At 40.7% G+C, this 14,825-nt stretch overlaps 1 protein-coding gene across 3 annotated transcripts in view; it reads left to right on the forward strand.

The window, feature by feature from the left end:
• ppp3ca (protein phosphatase 3, catalytic subunit, alpha isozyme) overlaps positions 1–14,825 on the forward strand; it is a 291,143-nt gene that overhangs the window by 137,107 nt on the left and 139,211 nt on the right. For all 3 annotated transcript variants that reach the window (XM_078411515.1, XM_078411513.1, XM_078411516.1), the window contains one exon: positions 12,950–13,150. In XM_078411515.1, coding sequence (XP_078267641.1) covers positions 12,950–13,150 — 201 coding nt within the window. The remainder of the gene's footprint in view (positions 1–12,949; positions 13,151–14,825) is intronic.

Here is a 14,825-nt window from a genome sequence, read left to right on the forward strand (position 1 = left end):
ATATGACTTTCTGAGTGTAAGATGTCTTCACTACATAAATTCAGTCTTCAGGCAATTCCATTTACTTCAAATAGAAAATTGCCAAAGGAAGTCCTCTCCTCGTGAACAGAACAAATTCAATCGTCATTTACGTCCCCATCAATCTTTTTTCACTCATCAATAAAGTGATGGTAGTTATTAACTACACTATCGCATGACATTTACCCACCAAATTTGTTTGTTCTCCCAAGATTACCCAGCTCTTTTCCTCATTACAGTCTTGACTCAAGCACATACCAAAGCGCTGAGTGTGAAAGTAAGGTTAGAATTATTGTTTCTCTCTTCGAGGGAACTTTTGACTGAATATAGCTTCAAAGAGTGAAATTCAGATCACTGGTGCTGTCTTGCTTAACACAGCTGAAAATGGCTGAGGCTTTAGGCAGACAAGGCAGACAATTTACGGGTGGCACGGTGGTGCAGCGGTAGAGTCGCTGCCTTACAGCGGTTGCAGCGCCAGAGACACATGTTCGATCCCGACTACTGGTGCTCTCTGTACGGACTTTGTACGTTCTCCCTGTGACCGCGTGGATTTTCTCCAAGGTCTTCGGTTTCCACCCACACTCCAAAGACGTACAGTTTTGTAGGTTAATTGGCTCGGGTTTGTATACTTGGTACCTGTAAATTGTCCCTTTTATGTGTACGCTTGCGTTAATGTGGGAGGATTGCTGGTCTGCGCGGACTCGCTGGGCCGAAGGGCCTGTTTCTGCACTGTATCTCTAAACTAAACTAAACGAAAAAAATATTTCATGTAGAACAAATCACATCAGAGGTTTGTGGGACCAATAAGTTTGATTCGAACATCTTATGTTCTTCATCAATAATCCTGCCCATCATCAGGTTAAAAGTAGGGATGTTTGATGTTGTTGGATCAATGATTATTTCCATTTGTAATACTTCAAAAAGAAGGGTGGATTCTGCTTGATCGAATCTGTGCTGCTTCTTTGCTTCTCTGGGATCCCTGTGGCTACAGTTACCTACTGCTGTTGGGGCTGTCACTGCCACACCATTCCAGACGCAGAATTGACTGAAATTTAAAACAATTCTGGAATTTAAAAATAATACCACATTTAAAATAGTAGAAAATGGATTTTAAAGCACTTTAACTTGTAATATTTAATTGCAAAGATTAATATTGTTTTAAAAGGTAAAAAGCATATTGATTCATATTTCTAATGAATGGGGACATGGTAGGTGAACCATCAATGATTGGCACATAGTCGAGGTACCAGATACAAAAGTGGGTCTGGCCCCTCAGTCTCAACGTGATAACAGGACTAGACTCAAGACTAAGTCTGCAGTGGAGCAGGAGATCATTTAACCTCCAGCATATTCTGTACTTTAAGTAACACCATGCAAATGCAGAGGTCTGGAATACACTGACATATGTGCTGCAGTTAGCTGGTAATCCTTTCAATACAGCTAAGATACAGCTAAAAAAATCAGGCCTCGTGAAGCAGTCTACTGCCTCATGCAGCACAATGCTTGAAACTAAACAGAGGAATTGTTGTGGATATTTGCTGTTAGTCCATTTGTAGGAATTCCAAAGTAGAATTAAATCTTAATTCTAAAGAAAATATTCTTTATTTATAAAATGTCCGAATTTAAAAAAATGTAATCATGTAATGTGATATTTAATAGGCAATCAAGATAGACCAAAGAATAAACTGGCCAATCATGACCATATTATATTGTGATTTTAAGGCTTTACTTGGTGAAATGTACTTACTTTAATGAAAGTGATAACCCTTTCTCCAGCAGACATGACAACATGAATATTTGCACATTCCAAATTTCATAGTGCTCTAAATACTTTTAATATGCGATATTTGTTCTTTGATATTTGCTTTAATAATGGAAATTTTGAACTGCATATATTGAATACTCCTTGCTTTAATGGATCAGGTGGTCTTTTAGTCTCCCTTCTATTGCACTTGTGCAAGAGGAATAATATTAAACTTGCATTTTTAGGCAATTTGCATGTTGTATTATAGGGATTCCTAAACAACAGTTTAGTGTGCTGCGAATTTGTGGGTGCCTAAGTTCACACTTCTGGGTGTTTACCTCACCTCTTCAGTACTGCCTTCAACCACTGAAGGTCACCTCACTTTCTGTCTCCTTTCTCTGTTCGTTTACTTATTTATCTATTTATTCACTTCTCTATGTTCTATAAATCCCTGTAAAGCGTCTTTGAGTGTATGAAAAGCGCTATATAAATGTAATGCATTATTATTATTATTATTATTATTATTAATTGTAGTTAAGTCAACCTCTGCAAAATTCTTCCAAGTTGTCTCCCCAAGACAAAGTCTGCTGCCAGTGATTGTATTTGATTGTTAATAATTGTTAGGAAACATCTGCAGATGTTTTTTTTTTATTTAATGGTATTTAAATACAGTATGACACAGGGGGTCACCTTATGAGGGATGTCCATCTTGCAATTGTTTTTGTTTCAAAGGCAATGGATGAATCATTGGGATAGAGATCTTCCTGGAGAAATAAGGAACCACAGATACTGGTTTACCACAGAACGACACAAAATGCTGGATAAGTCAGTGGCTCAGGCAGCATGCCTGGAAAACATGGATAGATGATGTTTTGGGCCGGGACAGTTCTCCAGATCTTGTGATGGGAGGGAGAAAATGCAGGTATAGGAGAAAGTGGTCATATACCAAGAGTTGGCAGTAAATTCCATCCTGAGGTCCCCATCTGCTTCAAGAAGACCACTATCATCCCGGTGCCGAAGAAAAGCAAGATCTTATGCCTTAATGACTACTTTCCTGTGGCCTTGCCATCCACCATCATGAAGTGCTTTGAGAGGCTGGTTATGGAATGCATTAAATCCAGCCCACCAAGCAACAATGATCCACTGCAGTTCGCCTACACCACAACAGGTCCACGATCCTTGGCACACCTGGATAAGAGAGACATCTACGTTAGACTTCTATTGATAGACTTCAGACCTGCTTTCAATGCCATTGTCTCATCTAAGCTCATCTCCAAACTCTTGCAACTTGGAGTCAGCATTTACCTTTGCAACTGGATCCTCGACCAACACACCACAATCAGTGAGGATATAGGTGACAAATCATCCTCTATGATAATCCTCAACAATGAAGCCCCACAAATATGCATTTTCAGCGCCCTTCTTTACTCCTTATACACACACAACTGTGCAGCGGAATACAAATCCAACTCAATTTACAAGTTCACAGGCGACACCACTATTGTGGGCCGGATATCAAATAATGATGAGACGGAGTAGAGGAAGGAGATTAAGAAGCTCGTAACTTAGTGCCAAGACAACAACCTTTCCCTCAATGTCAGCAAGAGAAAGGAGATTGTGATCGACTTCAGTGAGCAAAGTGGTGCACATACCTCAGAATACATTGACAGTGCCGGTAGAAATGGTTGAAAGCTTCAAGTTCTTAGGTGTAAATATCATCAGCAACTTGTCTTGGACCAGCCATATCAAAGCAATGGTCAAGAAAGCACACCAATGCGCCTACTTCCTTAGAAAGCTTAGGAAGTTAAGTATGTCTACAACAACTCTCCCCAACCTCTGCCGATGGGCTGTAGATAGCATTTTATCAGGATGCATCACAGTATGGTTTGGGAACAGTTCCATCCAAGGCTGCAAGAAATTGCAGAGTATTGTGAACGCAGTCCAGACCATCAAGTAAACCAACCTCCCTTCCATTGACTCCATCTACATTTCACGCTGCCTCAGCAAGGCCACCAGCATAATCAAGGATGAGTCTCACCCCCGGCACTCCCTCTCCCATCCGGCAAGAGGTGCAGAAGTTTGAAAACGTATACCTCCAGATTCAGAGATACAGTATCTTCCCGGCTGTTATCAGGCAACTGAACCATCCTATCACCAACTAGAGAGCGGTCCTGACCTACTATCTACCTCATTGGAGACTATCTTTAACCTGACTTTTATAGACTTACATTAAATGTTATTCCCTTTATCCTGTAAATGTACGCTGGATGGTGTGATTGTATAGTCTTTCCTCTGACTGCACACAACAAAAAAGCTTTTCACTGTACTTTGGTTCACGCGACGATAAACTAAACTAAAGGAAAGGGTGGAGGTATACCTGACATTGGAGGATTCAGTGTTTATGCCATTGGGTTGTAGGTGACCCAAGCAGAATAAGAGGAGCTGTGGTTCCAGACTGCATGTGGACCTCCCCCTGGCAGTAGAGAAGGCTGAGGACAGACAAGTCAGTGTGGGAATAGGAAGGGGGATTGTTGAAACCAGAGATTGGGAGCTTCAGCTGGTCCTGTCAAATAGAGTGCAAGTGTTCAATGAAGGGGTCATCCAGGCTATGCTTGGTCTCACCGATGTAGAGGAGGCCATATCAAGAGCACCAAATACAATGGATGAGGTTGGAGGAGATTCAGAAGACCGATTGGATCTCTGAATGGAGGGGAAGGAGAAAATATAGGAACAGGTGTTACAGTTAAGCAATTCCGCCATTTTCATTTAACTCCAGATATTTTATATTACGACTTTAACTAAGTATTCAAATTTTGAGCATTTATGTTTAATGGGCCTCAAAATAAGATCTGAATATGTAAAAGGAGTTGGCACAAACATTATGAAGTTATAGGTCAGGTTGTAAATGTATGTGATGGAAAATAATTTATTCCTTTTTGCATACTTGTTGAATACTGTTTTAATATTTACTAATGTGAACCTAAGCTAACAAAAACAGCGCAAGTGTTAAACACACCTTACTGAAAGCAAAGGTCTTCTGCAGTATAAAGGAAATGTTCCCTAAACTGTGTTTGGGAAGTTTAGCACAGTCTTGAATTATTGTGGACGTTCGCAATGATCTCCACGTCAAAGTATGTCTTTCTTCCTTGTGAGTGATTTGTGCCCCCTCCGTAGAATAACATTCCCTCAGTGGTCTCAATGGTCACACCAGGTGCACATCTGCCTGAATGTGGGACAACTATTTTGTAGCATTTGGAACTTGCATATTAAGATGGTCGTTTGTGTTATAAATGAACAGCTTTTGTGCAACTTTGCAACAAATGTATGATTTTGATGCAGAAGGCTTGCTCCTCATGATTTGATCCGTAAGAAAGAATGGACAATTGTTCACTCGTGCAGCACAGTGGCGCAGTGGCAGAATTGCTGTCTTACACTGCCAGAGATTTGGGTTCGATCCTGACTACGGGTGCTGTCTGTAAGGAGTTGGCACATTGTCCCTGTGACTGTGTAGGTTTTCTTTGAGTGCTCACCAGACCATTCTTTCCACACCCCAAAGACATGCAGATTTGTAGGTTAATTGGCTTCTGTAAATTGTCCATAGTATGAAGGATTAAACCAGTGTGCAGGTGACCGGTGCGGGTTCGGTAGGCCGAAGGGTCTGTTTCCACACTGTATCTCTAAACTAAACCAAACTTGCCACTTTCCTAAAGACTGGGAAATGTTTATTTTAATAAACATTGTAAAGTGCTAAAGACTTTTAACAACAATAGTTAATTTTAATCCATCAAATTTAATTTCATTTGGAAGTATAATTAGCCCAATTGATATCAACACATGCCCCGATGCAAAGAGAACTTCAAATATACGATTAGTTTAGTTTAGAGATACAGCACGGAAACAGGCCCTTTCGGCCCACTGGGTCCCCGCCGACCAGCGATCACCGCACATTAACACTATCCTACATCCACTAGGACAATTTTTACATTTACCAAGCCAACGCACCTCCAAACCTGTACGTCTTTGGAGTATGGGAGGAAACCGCAGATCTCGGAGAAAACCCACGCAGGCCACGGGGATAAGGTACAAACTCCATACTGACAGCATCCGTAGTCGGGTCCAAACCCGGTCTCCGGCACTGCATTCGCTGTAAGGCTGCAACTCTACCGCTGTGCCACCATGCCGCCCAGAAATCGGAGATAAGATCTCCTTATCCCCAGCTGGTAAATACAGTGCTAAAGTTTTTTTATTATTCAGTCAAAGTTCAGGATTCATACATTTAGATGATACTCAAAACCGCATTTTACAGATATTTTGCTGTTATTTGACACTCCCATCAGATCATTTATTTCCCTTCTATTGTTTCTATCTCTTCTATAATGAATATGTTTCTGTAGCCAGCAATAGGCCTCACCCAAGAACTCACTCATATATTAACGCTAATAGTAAATGCTGTGAAGTCATTTGTGAAGGCCATCTCCGCTGTCAGCAGCAGTTAAATTTGTGGTTCTCAGTGCCAACCTGGCTCCTCTGTTGAAGTTACAGTGAATAAACTGGAGAACCTGTAGAATATTCATCCCCATTTATATTTGTAATATAATCATTATTCCATTTATCCCATTTCTACTCATGTAATGCACTTTGCAAACGAGAAAAATATGAAACAAGAGCTTTGGATGGACAATACTGAAGAGTTTTAATGAATAAAATATATAATATAATTATATTGGTTTTGCAGTTGAATTCATATTGAATAATTTAAGAATAAAAATTGTAGCATACATTTATAGCACACTTTAATGCCTTAGTGCAAATGTAAGGATGCTTAGTATGATTTAATACCCTCTGTAGTTGGTTTCACCATTATAATTTCTGATTAAATAAGTAATACTGCTTTTAATAAAGGTTATTTTTGCTCCTTGTGTGAAAGTTTATTTTTCTTAAAGAAAATTATGTAATCCCCTTGATTAGAATACACTGCGTGGAAGTAAGCATTTCCAGTTATTTGAACAATTGCAAATAGCATAATAAGTGTTACAGGAGTTGTATACTAATGCAGATATATTACATCACAAATGTTGTGGCATTAAAGCAACGTTGCTAGACACAAGTCCTCAGTGAGATTATTGAAAAAATCAACTTCTGTTGCCTCTTGGTCTATTCCTCCTTCAACTATATATTGTATAAATTAGAGTTGGCAGGATCTTGTTGACCCGATACCCTCAGCTTTGAGTTTGCAGATCCTCCATACCGCACCTGGAGTACTGTGTGCAGTTTTGGTCTCCAAATTTGAGGAAGGATATTCTTGCTATGGAGGGTGTGCAGCGTAGGTTCACTAGGTTAATTCCCGGAATGGCGGGACTGTCGTATGTTGAAAGGCTGGAGCGATTGGGCTTGTATACACTGGAATTTAGAAGGATGAGGGGGGATCTTATTGAAACATATAAGATAATTAGGGGATTGGACATATTAGAGGCAGGAAACATGTTCCCAATGTTGGGGGAGTCCAGAACAAGGGGCCACAGTTTAAGAATAAGGGGTAGGCCATTTAGAACGGAGATGAGGAAGAACTTTTTCAGTCAGAGAGTGGTGAAGGTGTGGAATTCTCTGCCTCAGAAGGCAGTGGAGGCCAGTTCGTTGGATGCTTTCAAGAGAGAGCTGGATAGAGCTCTTAAGGATAGCGGAGTGAGGGGGTATGGGGAGAAGGCAGGAACGGGGTACTGATTGAAAGTGATCAGCCATGATCGCATTGAATGGCGGTGCTGGCTCGAAGGGCTGAATGGCCTACTCCTGCACCTATTGTCTATTGTCTATTGTCCATTCCCATGTTTACTTTATCAATGTGTTGAGAATTGGCAGTATGGTCTGAGTAGAAATTGGGTAGACACAAAATGCTGGAGTAACTCAGCGGGACAGACAGCATCTCTGGAGAGAAGGAACAGGTGATTTTTCGGGTCGAGACCCTTCTTCAGACTGGGTAGAGATAGGGTCCATCCTGTGGCAATAAGGAGATCTGGGACTTGAAATGTTTCAGAGTGCTTTGAGACCAGCAAATGGGACTTTGCCAGCTGTCAAAGTCGTAAGTAGTATCAATCAGTGAACTTTAAAGCTTTTACGGTTTTAATCTAAAAATGTACAGAAAATATTTATCTTCAGATATAAAGTTAATTGCATCCAAAAATGATAATAGATAACATAAAACATTGATACAAAATAACTTCCCATTACTCTCTAATCCTTTGCCCAAGAATCCTCGTTAAGATCATTGGGATCTTGGATCTTGCATAGTCTCCAGGGGATGATTCCCTTGTATAAAAGTGCTATTTGGTTGTAATGATGTTGGTGAATCCCTGGTTCCATTGTATTTCTGTGGTAACTGGCAAGATTGCACCCCTGTGTAGGAAGGAACTGCAGATGCTGGTTTACACCAAAGACAGACACAAAATGCTGGAGTAACTCAGCGTGTCAGGCAGCATCTCTGGAGAAATGGGTCTGAAGAAGGATTTTGACCCAAAATGTCACCAAAATCCTTTTCTCCAGAGATGCTGCCTGATCTGCAGAGTTACTCTAGCATTTCAAGTCAAGTCAAGTCAAGTCAAATTTATTTGTCACATACACATACTCGATGTGCAGTGAAATGAAAGTGGCAATGCCTGCGGGTTGTGCACAAAAAGAATTACAGTTACAGCATATAAATAAAGTTAATAAGTTACTAAACATAGCACAAAAAGTGTCGACAAAAATTTAGTCTCTGGGGTTATCAAAGTTGACAGTCCTGATGGCCTGTGGGAAGAAGCTCCGTCTCATCCTCTCCGTTTTCACAGCGTGACAGCGGAGGCGTTTGCCTGACCGTAGCATCTGGAACAGTCCGTTACTGGGGTGGCAGGGGTCCCTCATGATCTTGCTTGCTCTGGATCTGCACCTCCTGATGTATAGGTCCTGCAGGGGGATGAGTGTAGTTCCCATGGTGCGTTCTGCCGAACGCACTACTCTCTGCAGGGCCATCCTGTCCTGGGCAGAGCTGTTCCCAAACCAGACTGTAATGTTGCCGGACATGATGCTCTCTACAGCCCCAGAGTAGAAGCAATGAAGGATCTTCAGCGACACTCTATCTATCTTATGAATGCTCCCCTATTATATATAGTGATGTCAGTTATCCAACACTTCCACAATTTCCTTGTCCTTTGCATTACTGAAATGGCTACACTTTAACTGTACTTCACTGACCGACTTATCTTTCTTAAATTGTGGAGTGGTATGACTACATGACAAACTGAAAGAGTGGTTGCTAAATCAAAGAACTTTACAAAGTGATTGAGAGATGTCTGTTAAGGCTTCATCTAATCCCTTTGATATCATAGGATGGAAACTGTCTGTAAAGTTTTCACTGTTTCATGTTGGTAATTTTTATCTTTGAATGTTATTTATGTGGACTTCCTAAGGGACCAGTGGCAGTGGTACAGCAATAGAGTTGTTGGCTTACAGCGCCAGAGACCCGGGTTCGATCCCGACAACAGGTGCTGTCTGTACTGAGTTTGTACGTTCTCCCCGTGACCATGGGGGTTTTCTCCAAGATCTTCGGTTTCCTCCCACACCCCAAAGACGTACAGGATTGTAGGTTAATTGGCTTGACATAAATGTAAAATTGTCCCTAATGTGTGTAGGATAGTGTTAATGTGCGGGGATCGCTGGTCAGTGCAGACTCGGAGGGCCTGTTTCTGCACTGTATCTCTAAACCAAACTAAACTAATAGATTTTGTAGATCTTGTGGTAGAAATTTGTGGTATTGATGCAAACAGGAGATTGGTTAAGTGAAAGGAGACCGAGAGTAAGGATAATGAACAGTGCACTTCAATTGCCAAGATGTGAATGGTAGCATTGCAGAAGTTGGTGATGTAACCATTCAGATGTAACCATTATTTATGTGATGGGATAGAAAGCTGATGACACCAGGATAGACAACATTGTAAGCAGTGCAGATGGATGCATTAAAATATAAAGGAATATTTAATAGATGAAAAGATTGGGGAAATGGACTGCAGTGTGGGCAAATATGAATCTAACCACTTTTTCTCTGGAGATTATGTTGTCTAGCGGAGATGTTGTGCACTGTCTCCAATGTTCAACCAAGCAGCTAAAATCTTTAGTAAAAGAAAACCAATGAAGTGTGGTGACGAGCAGGATTACTGTCAGTGCTAAACCCATTTCTTGACAGATTGTAAAACAGCTTTCTTCAACTCCTGTGGATGTTTAAAGGCCAACCTTTATCACCATTTACAGAGTTCCTGTGCATGTATTCCTCCAGAATCAGGACAAGTTTCAAATTATGGAACAACTGCGCATTTAATTTACAGAATATCTTACTACCCACGACTTTTTTAATATGTGGAGGGCTTTTGCAAGTAGAATTTGCTTTTATGCTCAGTTTAAATGTCCACCACAACATTACAGGTATTCAACAGCTTTTTATTTTCATCGTCTTAGGATATAAACTGTATTACATGTGAATAGGGATGTCATTTCGTGGTCTCATCAGTAGTAATGGCTTTTTATAAAAATCTTAATTCTTGCAATACCTCGTAAATCATTTACAAAATTTCTTGCAAATTCTTGCTGTAAATCTACTGTGTATCAGCACAGTTCTTGCTACCGGAGTTCTTTTGCAAACTGCTCATCAAGGTATCCACCTGCATCATTCAACATGATCCATGATGGGACCTCTTGCCAAATAATTCATGAATGGCATTTTCCTCTTCTGCGTGCTTTAAAAAAAATAGTTACAGTTTCTGTTGTCGTCGACACTGCATTTTTAGTTTAATGTCCAATGTTGAGTATCTATATACTAAAACTCTCGTTTTTTGTTTGTTTGTTCCTGAACTACAGCCAAGACGGTACACGATAGCGCGACAATTTTAGGCCCACCTTACTCATCGCCATCCCTTTGGTACTAATGGAAGGTTTCATTGAAATCGGTCTTATATTTTTAAAGTTATTCACATTTTAAAGTTTTAAATCTATCTCCTAGGGTGGGAGGGAGGGAGGGAGGGTGGGAGGGAGGGAGGGGGGAGGAGGGAGGATAAGGGGGGTTGAGGAGGATGGAGTGGGGGGAGGGGAAGAGGGGAGGGGAAGGGGGGAGGGGAAGGGGGGAGGGGAAGGGGGGAGGGGAAGGGGGCGAGGGGGAGGGGGGGTGGAGGGAGGGGCAGGTGAGGAGGGGTGGGAGGAGGGAGGGGGAGGAGGAATGGAGGGGAGGGGGAGGGGAGGGGGGAGGAGAGGTGAGGGGAGAGGTGAGGGGGAGGGGGGGAAGAGGGGAAGGGGAGGGGGGGAAGGGAGGGTGCTGCACCAAATGCAGGAGAGGTTTGGGCCCAACGGGTCCGCTTGGTCTACTAAACCTCTAAAGTCCAACAGTTTTGTGGGTGACCACAAGATAATAAGTCTGTGGTATTTGCAGTTCAGTTTAGGCTTTTCGTTGATTAAAATTTCAGCAATAGTTTAAATTTATTGAACATAATTCTGTGGACGTTTGGTTTCTATCATCACCTATTATCACCTGCATGTATACACACCGATGTCACCTACTGATCAGCACATTCCTCAGACCTGTGGGATCGATCATTAATCTTAATGTTTGTTTTGACAGCCACCTGCAGAATTCTAAAAGCCAGATATAAATTCTGCTTGGTTGACACCTATTGCCAACAAAATTTCTTTGACCAGAAAATGTTTCAAATTATATGTTTTTCTAAGCTTGCCTTTGGAAGGTATTTTTTTCTCAGTTGTCAAAAACAGAAAATATTGGAAATTTCCATCAGTGTCTGTTTTTATTGCAGATTTCCAGAATCTGGAGGGTTTTTTTAAAAATTCTCAGTTTTTATCTGTTTATCAAGCCTCCAGCACAATGCAAGGATCAAGAAAAATAATTCAAGAAATAAGCAGGAAATTTCTACTTTTTCTTTTGAAGGGCCAACAGATGCCAGAAATGTGTTAAGGTGTTTGAGTTTGTAACGCAGTAATATACTCTTTCTGACTCCACAAAAGAACTTTGCAACTGCTAGAAATAGACAGAAAATGCTGGAATAACTCAGCGGGTCAGGCAGCATCCCTGGAGAACATGGATAGCCAACATTCTGGTTTGGAACCCTCCTTCAGACATATAAAATAAAATAAGTTTGAAGAAGGGTTCCGAACGGAAAGGTAAGCTGTCCATGGCTGACCCTTTGAGTTACTCCAGCGTTTTATGCCTATCTTTGGTATAATACAGCATCTGCAGTTCCTTGTTATTATATTTTAAGCATCTGGCCCAGCCTCTCTTTGTATAATGAAACTCTTTGTGAGGACATGACTATGGAACTGATCTGTATTCCATGCACTGAATTCCATGAATGAGCCTCGAGACTGTATCACGGATGGCCAGTGAGTTCTACAGCTGGTCAGTGACTCACGTTTAAATCATCCTAATTGTTTAGGGAGCCACGTGCTCATCCATTTGTTGCAACACTCTACGTAGAAGTAATCCTCTCTTTGAAGTAGACATTGGTTGGGATACGGTTTGTTATAAATGGTAGTAAGTAATTTTATCATATTTATTTGGAGTCAAGAACCGAACAGCTAAAAGATAGTAGGCAACAGATAACTATATTTCGTCCATCATTATAGTGAAATTATATTGGTTTTGGCGGTGACCTAGAAACATAGAAGTCAACAAAGAAAACAAAAAGTATGTCATTTTAAAAAGTGCTAGGGATTTATCGATTTATTGCATTATATTTGAGAGGTCAGAGATTATGTTGATTATCATGTATACCAGAAGAAATAAGCCAATTTAAATATATCGCACATCTTTTTATTGTAAATATTTTTGTTTTTATCTTCACTCAGCAAATACTGCAGATGCAAAGGACTGCAGATACTGGAATCTGGATAAAATAGCCTGATTGCTGGAGGAACTCAGCAGGCAGAGAGCATCTGTGGAGGCAAAGAGATGGTGTCCATTTCAGGTCGAGACCCCTGCATCAGGACTGAAGTAGGGGGTCTCTACCCAAAATGGTGGTCATCCCTTTGCCTCCATGGACACTGCCTGACCCACTAAGTTCCTCCAGGAGCTTGTTTTCTGCAGCAATAAACACTACAATTTGGATGATACTACGACATACATTTTATGTCTTTGTTTCTGTTTTTTTTTTCCTGTTACAGCTGTTCCTTTCCCATTGAGTCATCGACTGACCATGAAGGAAGTATTTGATTGCGAAGGCAAGCCACGGGTTGATTTTCTGAAGGCTCATCTCATCAAGGAGGGAAGGATAGAAGAAAATGTAGCACTTCGAATTATTAATGACGGAGCTTCCATCCTTCGCCAGGAAAAGACAATGTTGGACATAGAAGCTCCTGTGACAGGTAGAATTCTAATGAATTATCATTTTGAGATGAATATCATATTTTTACCAATAAAAAATGTTTATTGTAATTGCAAATATTTTGAGAATTAAACTATTATTATACGTTGCCAACTGTGGCACTCACAAGAAATCAGCAGAGGAACTGAATATTTCCTCATGTTTTGCTCCAGGAGATTGGAGCAGTGGGGTGGTTGGGGCCATGGTTGTCTGGAGATCAGGGGTGGTGAAAGAGAGTGAATCGGGTCCTGGGTCATCTGGCATAGTGACCAGCGGCAGTTTCGAGAAACTTCCAAGCATTTGTGTTCTCACAAATGGTAACAGTACTGAAAAAGGTTGAGACCACTATTGTTCAAGTAGAAGCTTATTTCATTGACATGTGTGTTCAGGTAACATACAAATATTTCACGTTTCAATGCAAGAGTTCACAACAAAGTCGGAATTGTGCAATTTTAGAATCCGAGCGATATGGTATGAATTCTGATGTGAAGATATGGCCTGATGCTGGTGCTAAAGTTGCTTCGCTGATTAATTGCACATTCACCTTCTACCAGGTTATTAGAAAATTTTGTACTCGCATTTCATTAATTTCTTTTACACCATTCTCAAACCAGACTTAATGTTACTGATATGATTTATGGGAATGTAAACTGCATTGGAGCCTGACAAAGCAATATGCATCTCTGGGTTGCTCACAGAGTTTTAAACAAAAAAATATAGTGAACAGGTTATTTGTCTTTGGTTTGTTGGAACTAAATCTTACAACCATATAATAACCATATAACAATTACAGCACGGAAACAGGCCCATTCGGCCCTACCAGTCCACGCTGACCACTTTCACTGACCTAGTCTCATCTACCTGCTCTCAGACCATAACCCTCCAATCCCCTCCTATCCATATACCTATCCAATTTACTCTTAAATAATAAAATCGAGCCTGTCTCCACCACTTCCACCGGAAGCTCATTCCACACAGCCACCACCCTCTGAGTAAAGAAGTTACCCCTCATGTTACCCCTAAACTTTTGTCCCTTAATTCTGAAGTTATGTCCCCTTGTTGGAATCTTCCCCACTCTCAAAGGGAAAAGCCTATCCACGTCAACTCTGTCTGTCCCTCTTAAAATTTTAAAAACCTCTATCAAGTCCCCCCTCAACCTTCTACGCTCCAAAGAATAATTCCGAGGAAATGCCCTCATTCAACTCTTTTGCTGCTCCTTTCTTCAGTCTAGTTGTCATCCTTTTGCTCTCTTAGCCAGCTCCATAATTCCCATAACAACTGCAGGTTTAATCACCTGAACTCTGCCTGTTCATATTTACCATATAATTTAACGGTGAAAAATTAACATTGTGGTGCCTGGTTTTCCCAGTTGAACACACAAGTGAAAAATTATTTTCTTTTGTTCACTGTGAGGGAGCTTTGTCTTAGATGTATTGACAGCCAAGAAGGGTTAGTAAAGGACAGCTCTTATTAATTAAAAAAATACGGAAATCATATGCATTCATGAAAATTGCATATTTCAACTCTTCTTCTGATAAAGGTATGTGGTGTGAGAACAGCTCCAACCATAAAATCCACCATTGCCATTTCTTTATAAAGCAACAAAATAATTTTGCTTATTAAAATGATGCATAAGATTTTATGTAATTTAGTTTTTTAAGACAACTTTCTGTTAC

This window comes from Rhinoraja longicauda, chromosome 14, assembly GCF_053455715.1.
Source record: "Rhinoraja longicauda isolate Sanriku21f chromosome 14, sRhiLon1.1, whole genome shotgun sequence".
In the NCBI taxonomy this organism is placed as follows: Eukaryota; Metazoa; Chordata; class Chondrichthyes; order Rajiformes; family Arhynchobatidae; genus Rhinoraja; species Rhinoraja longicauda.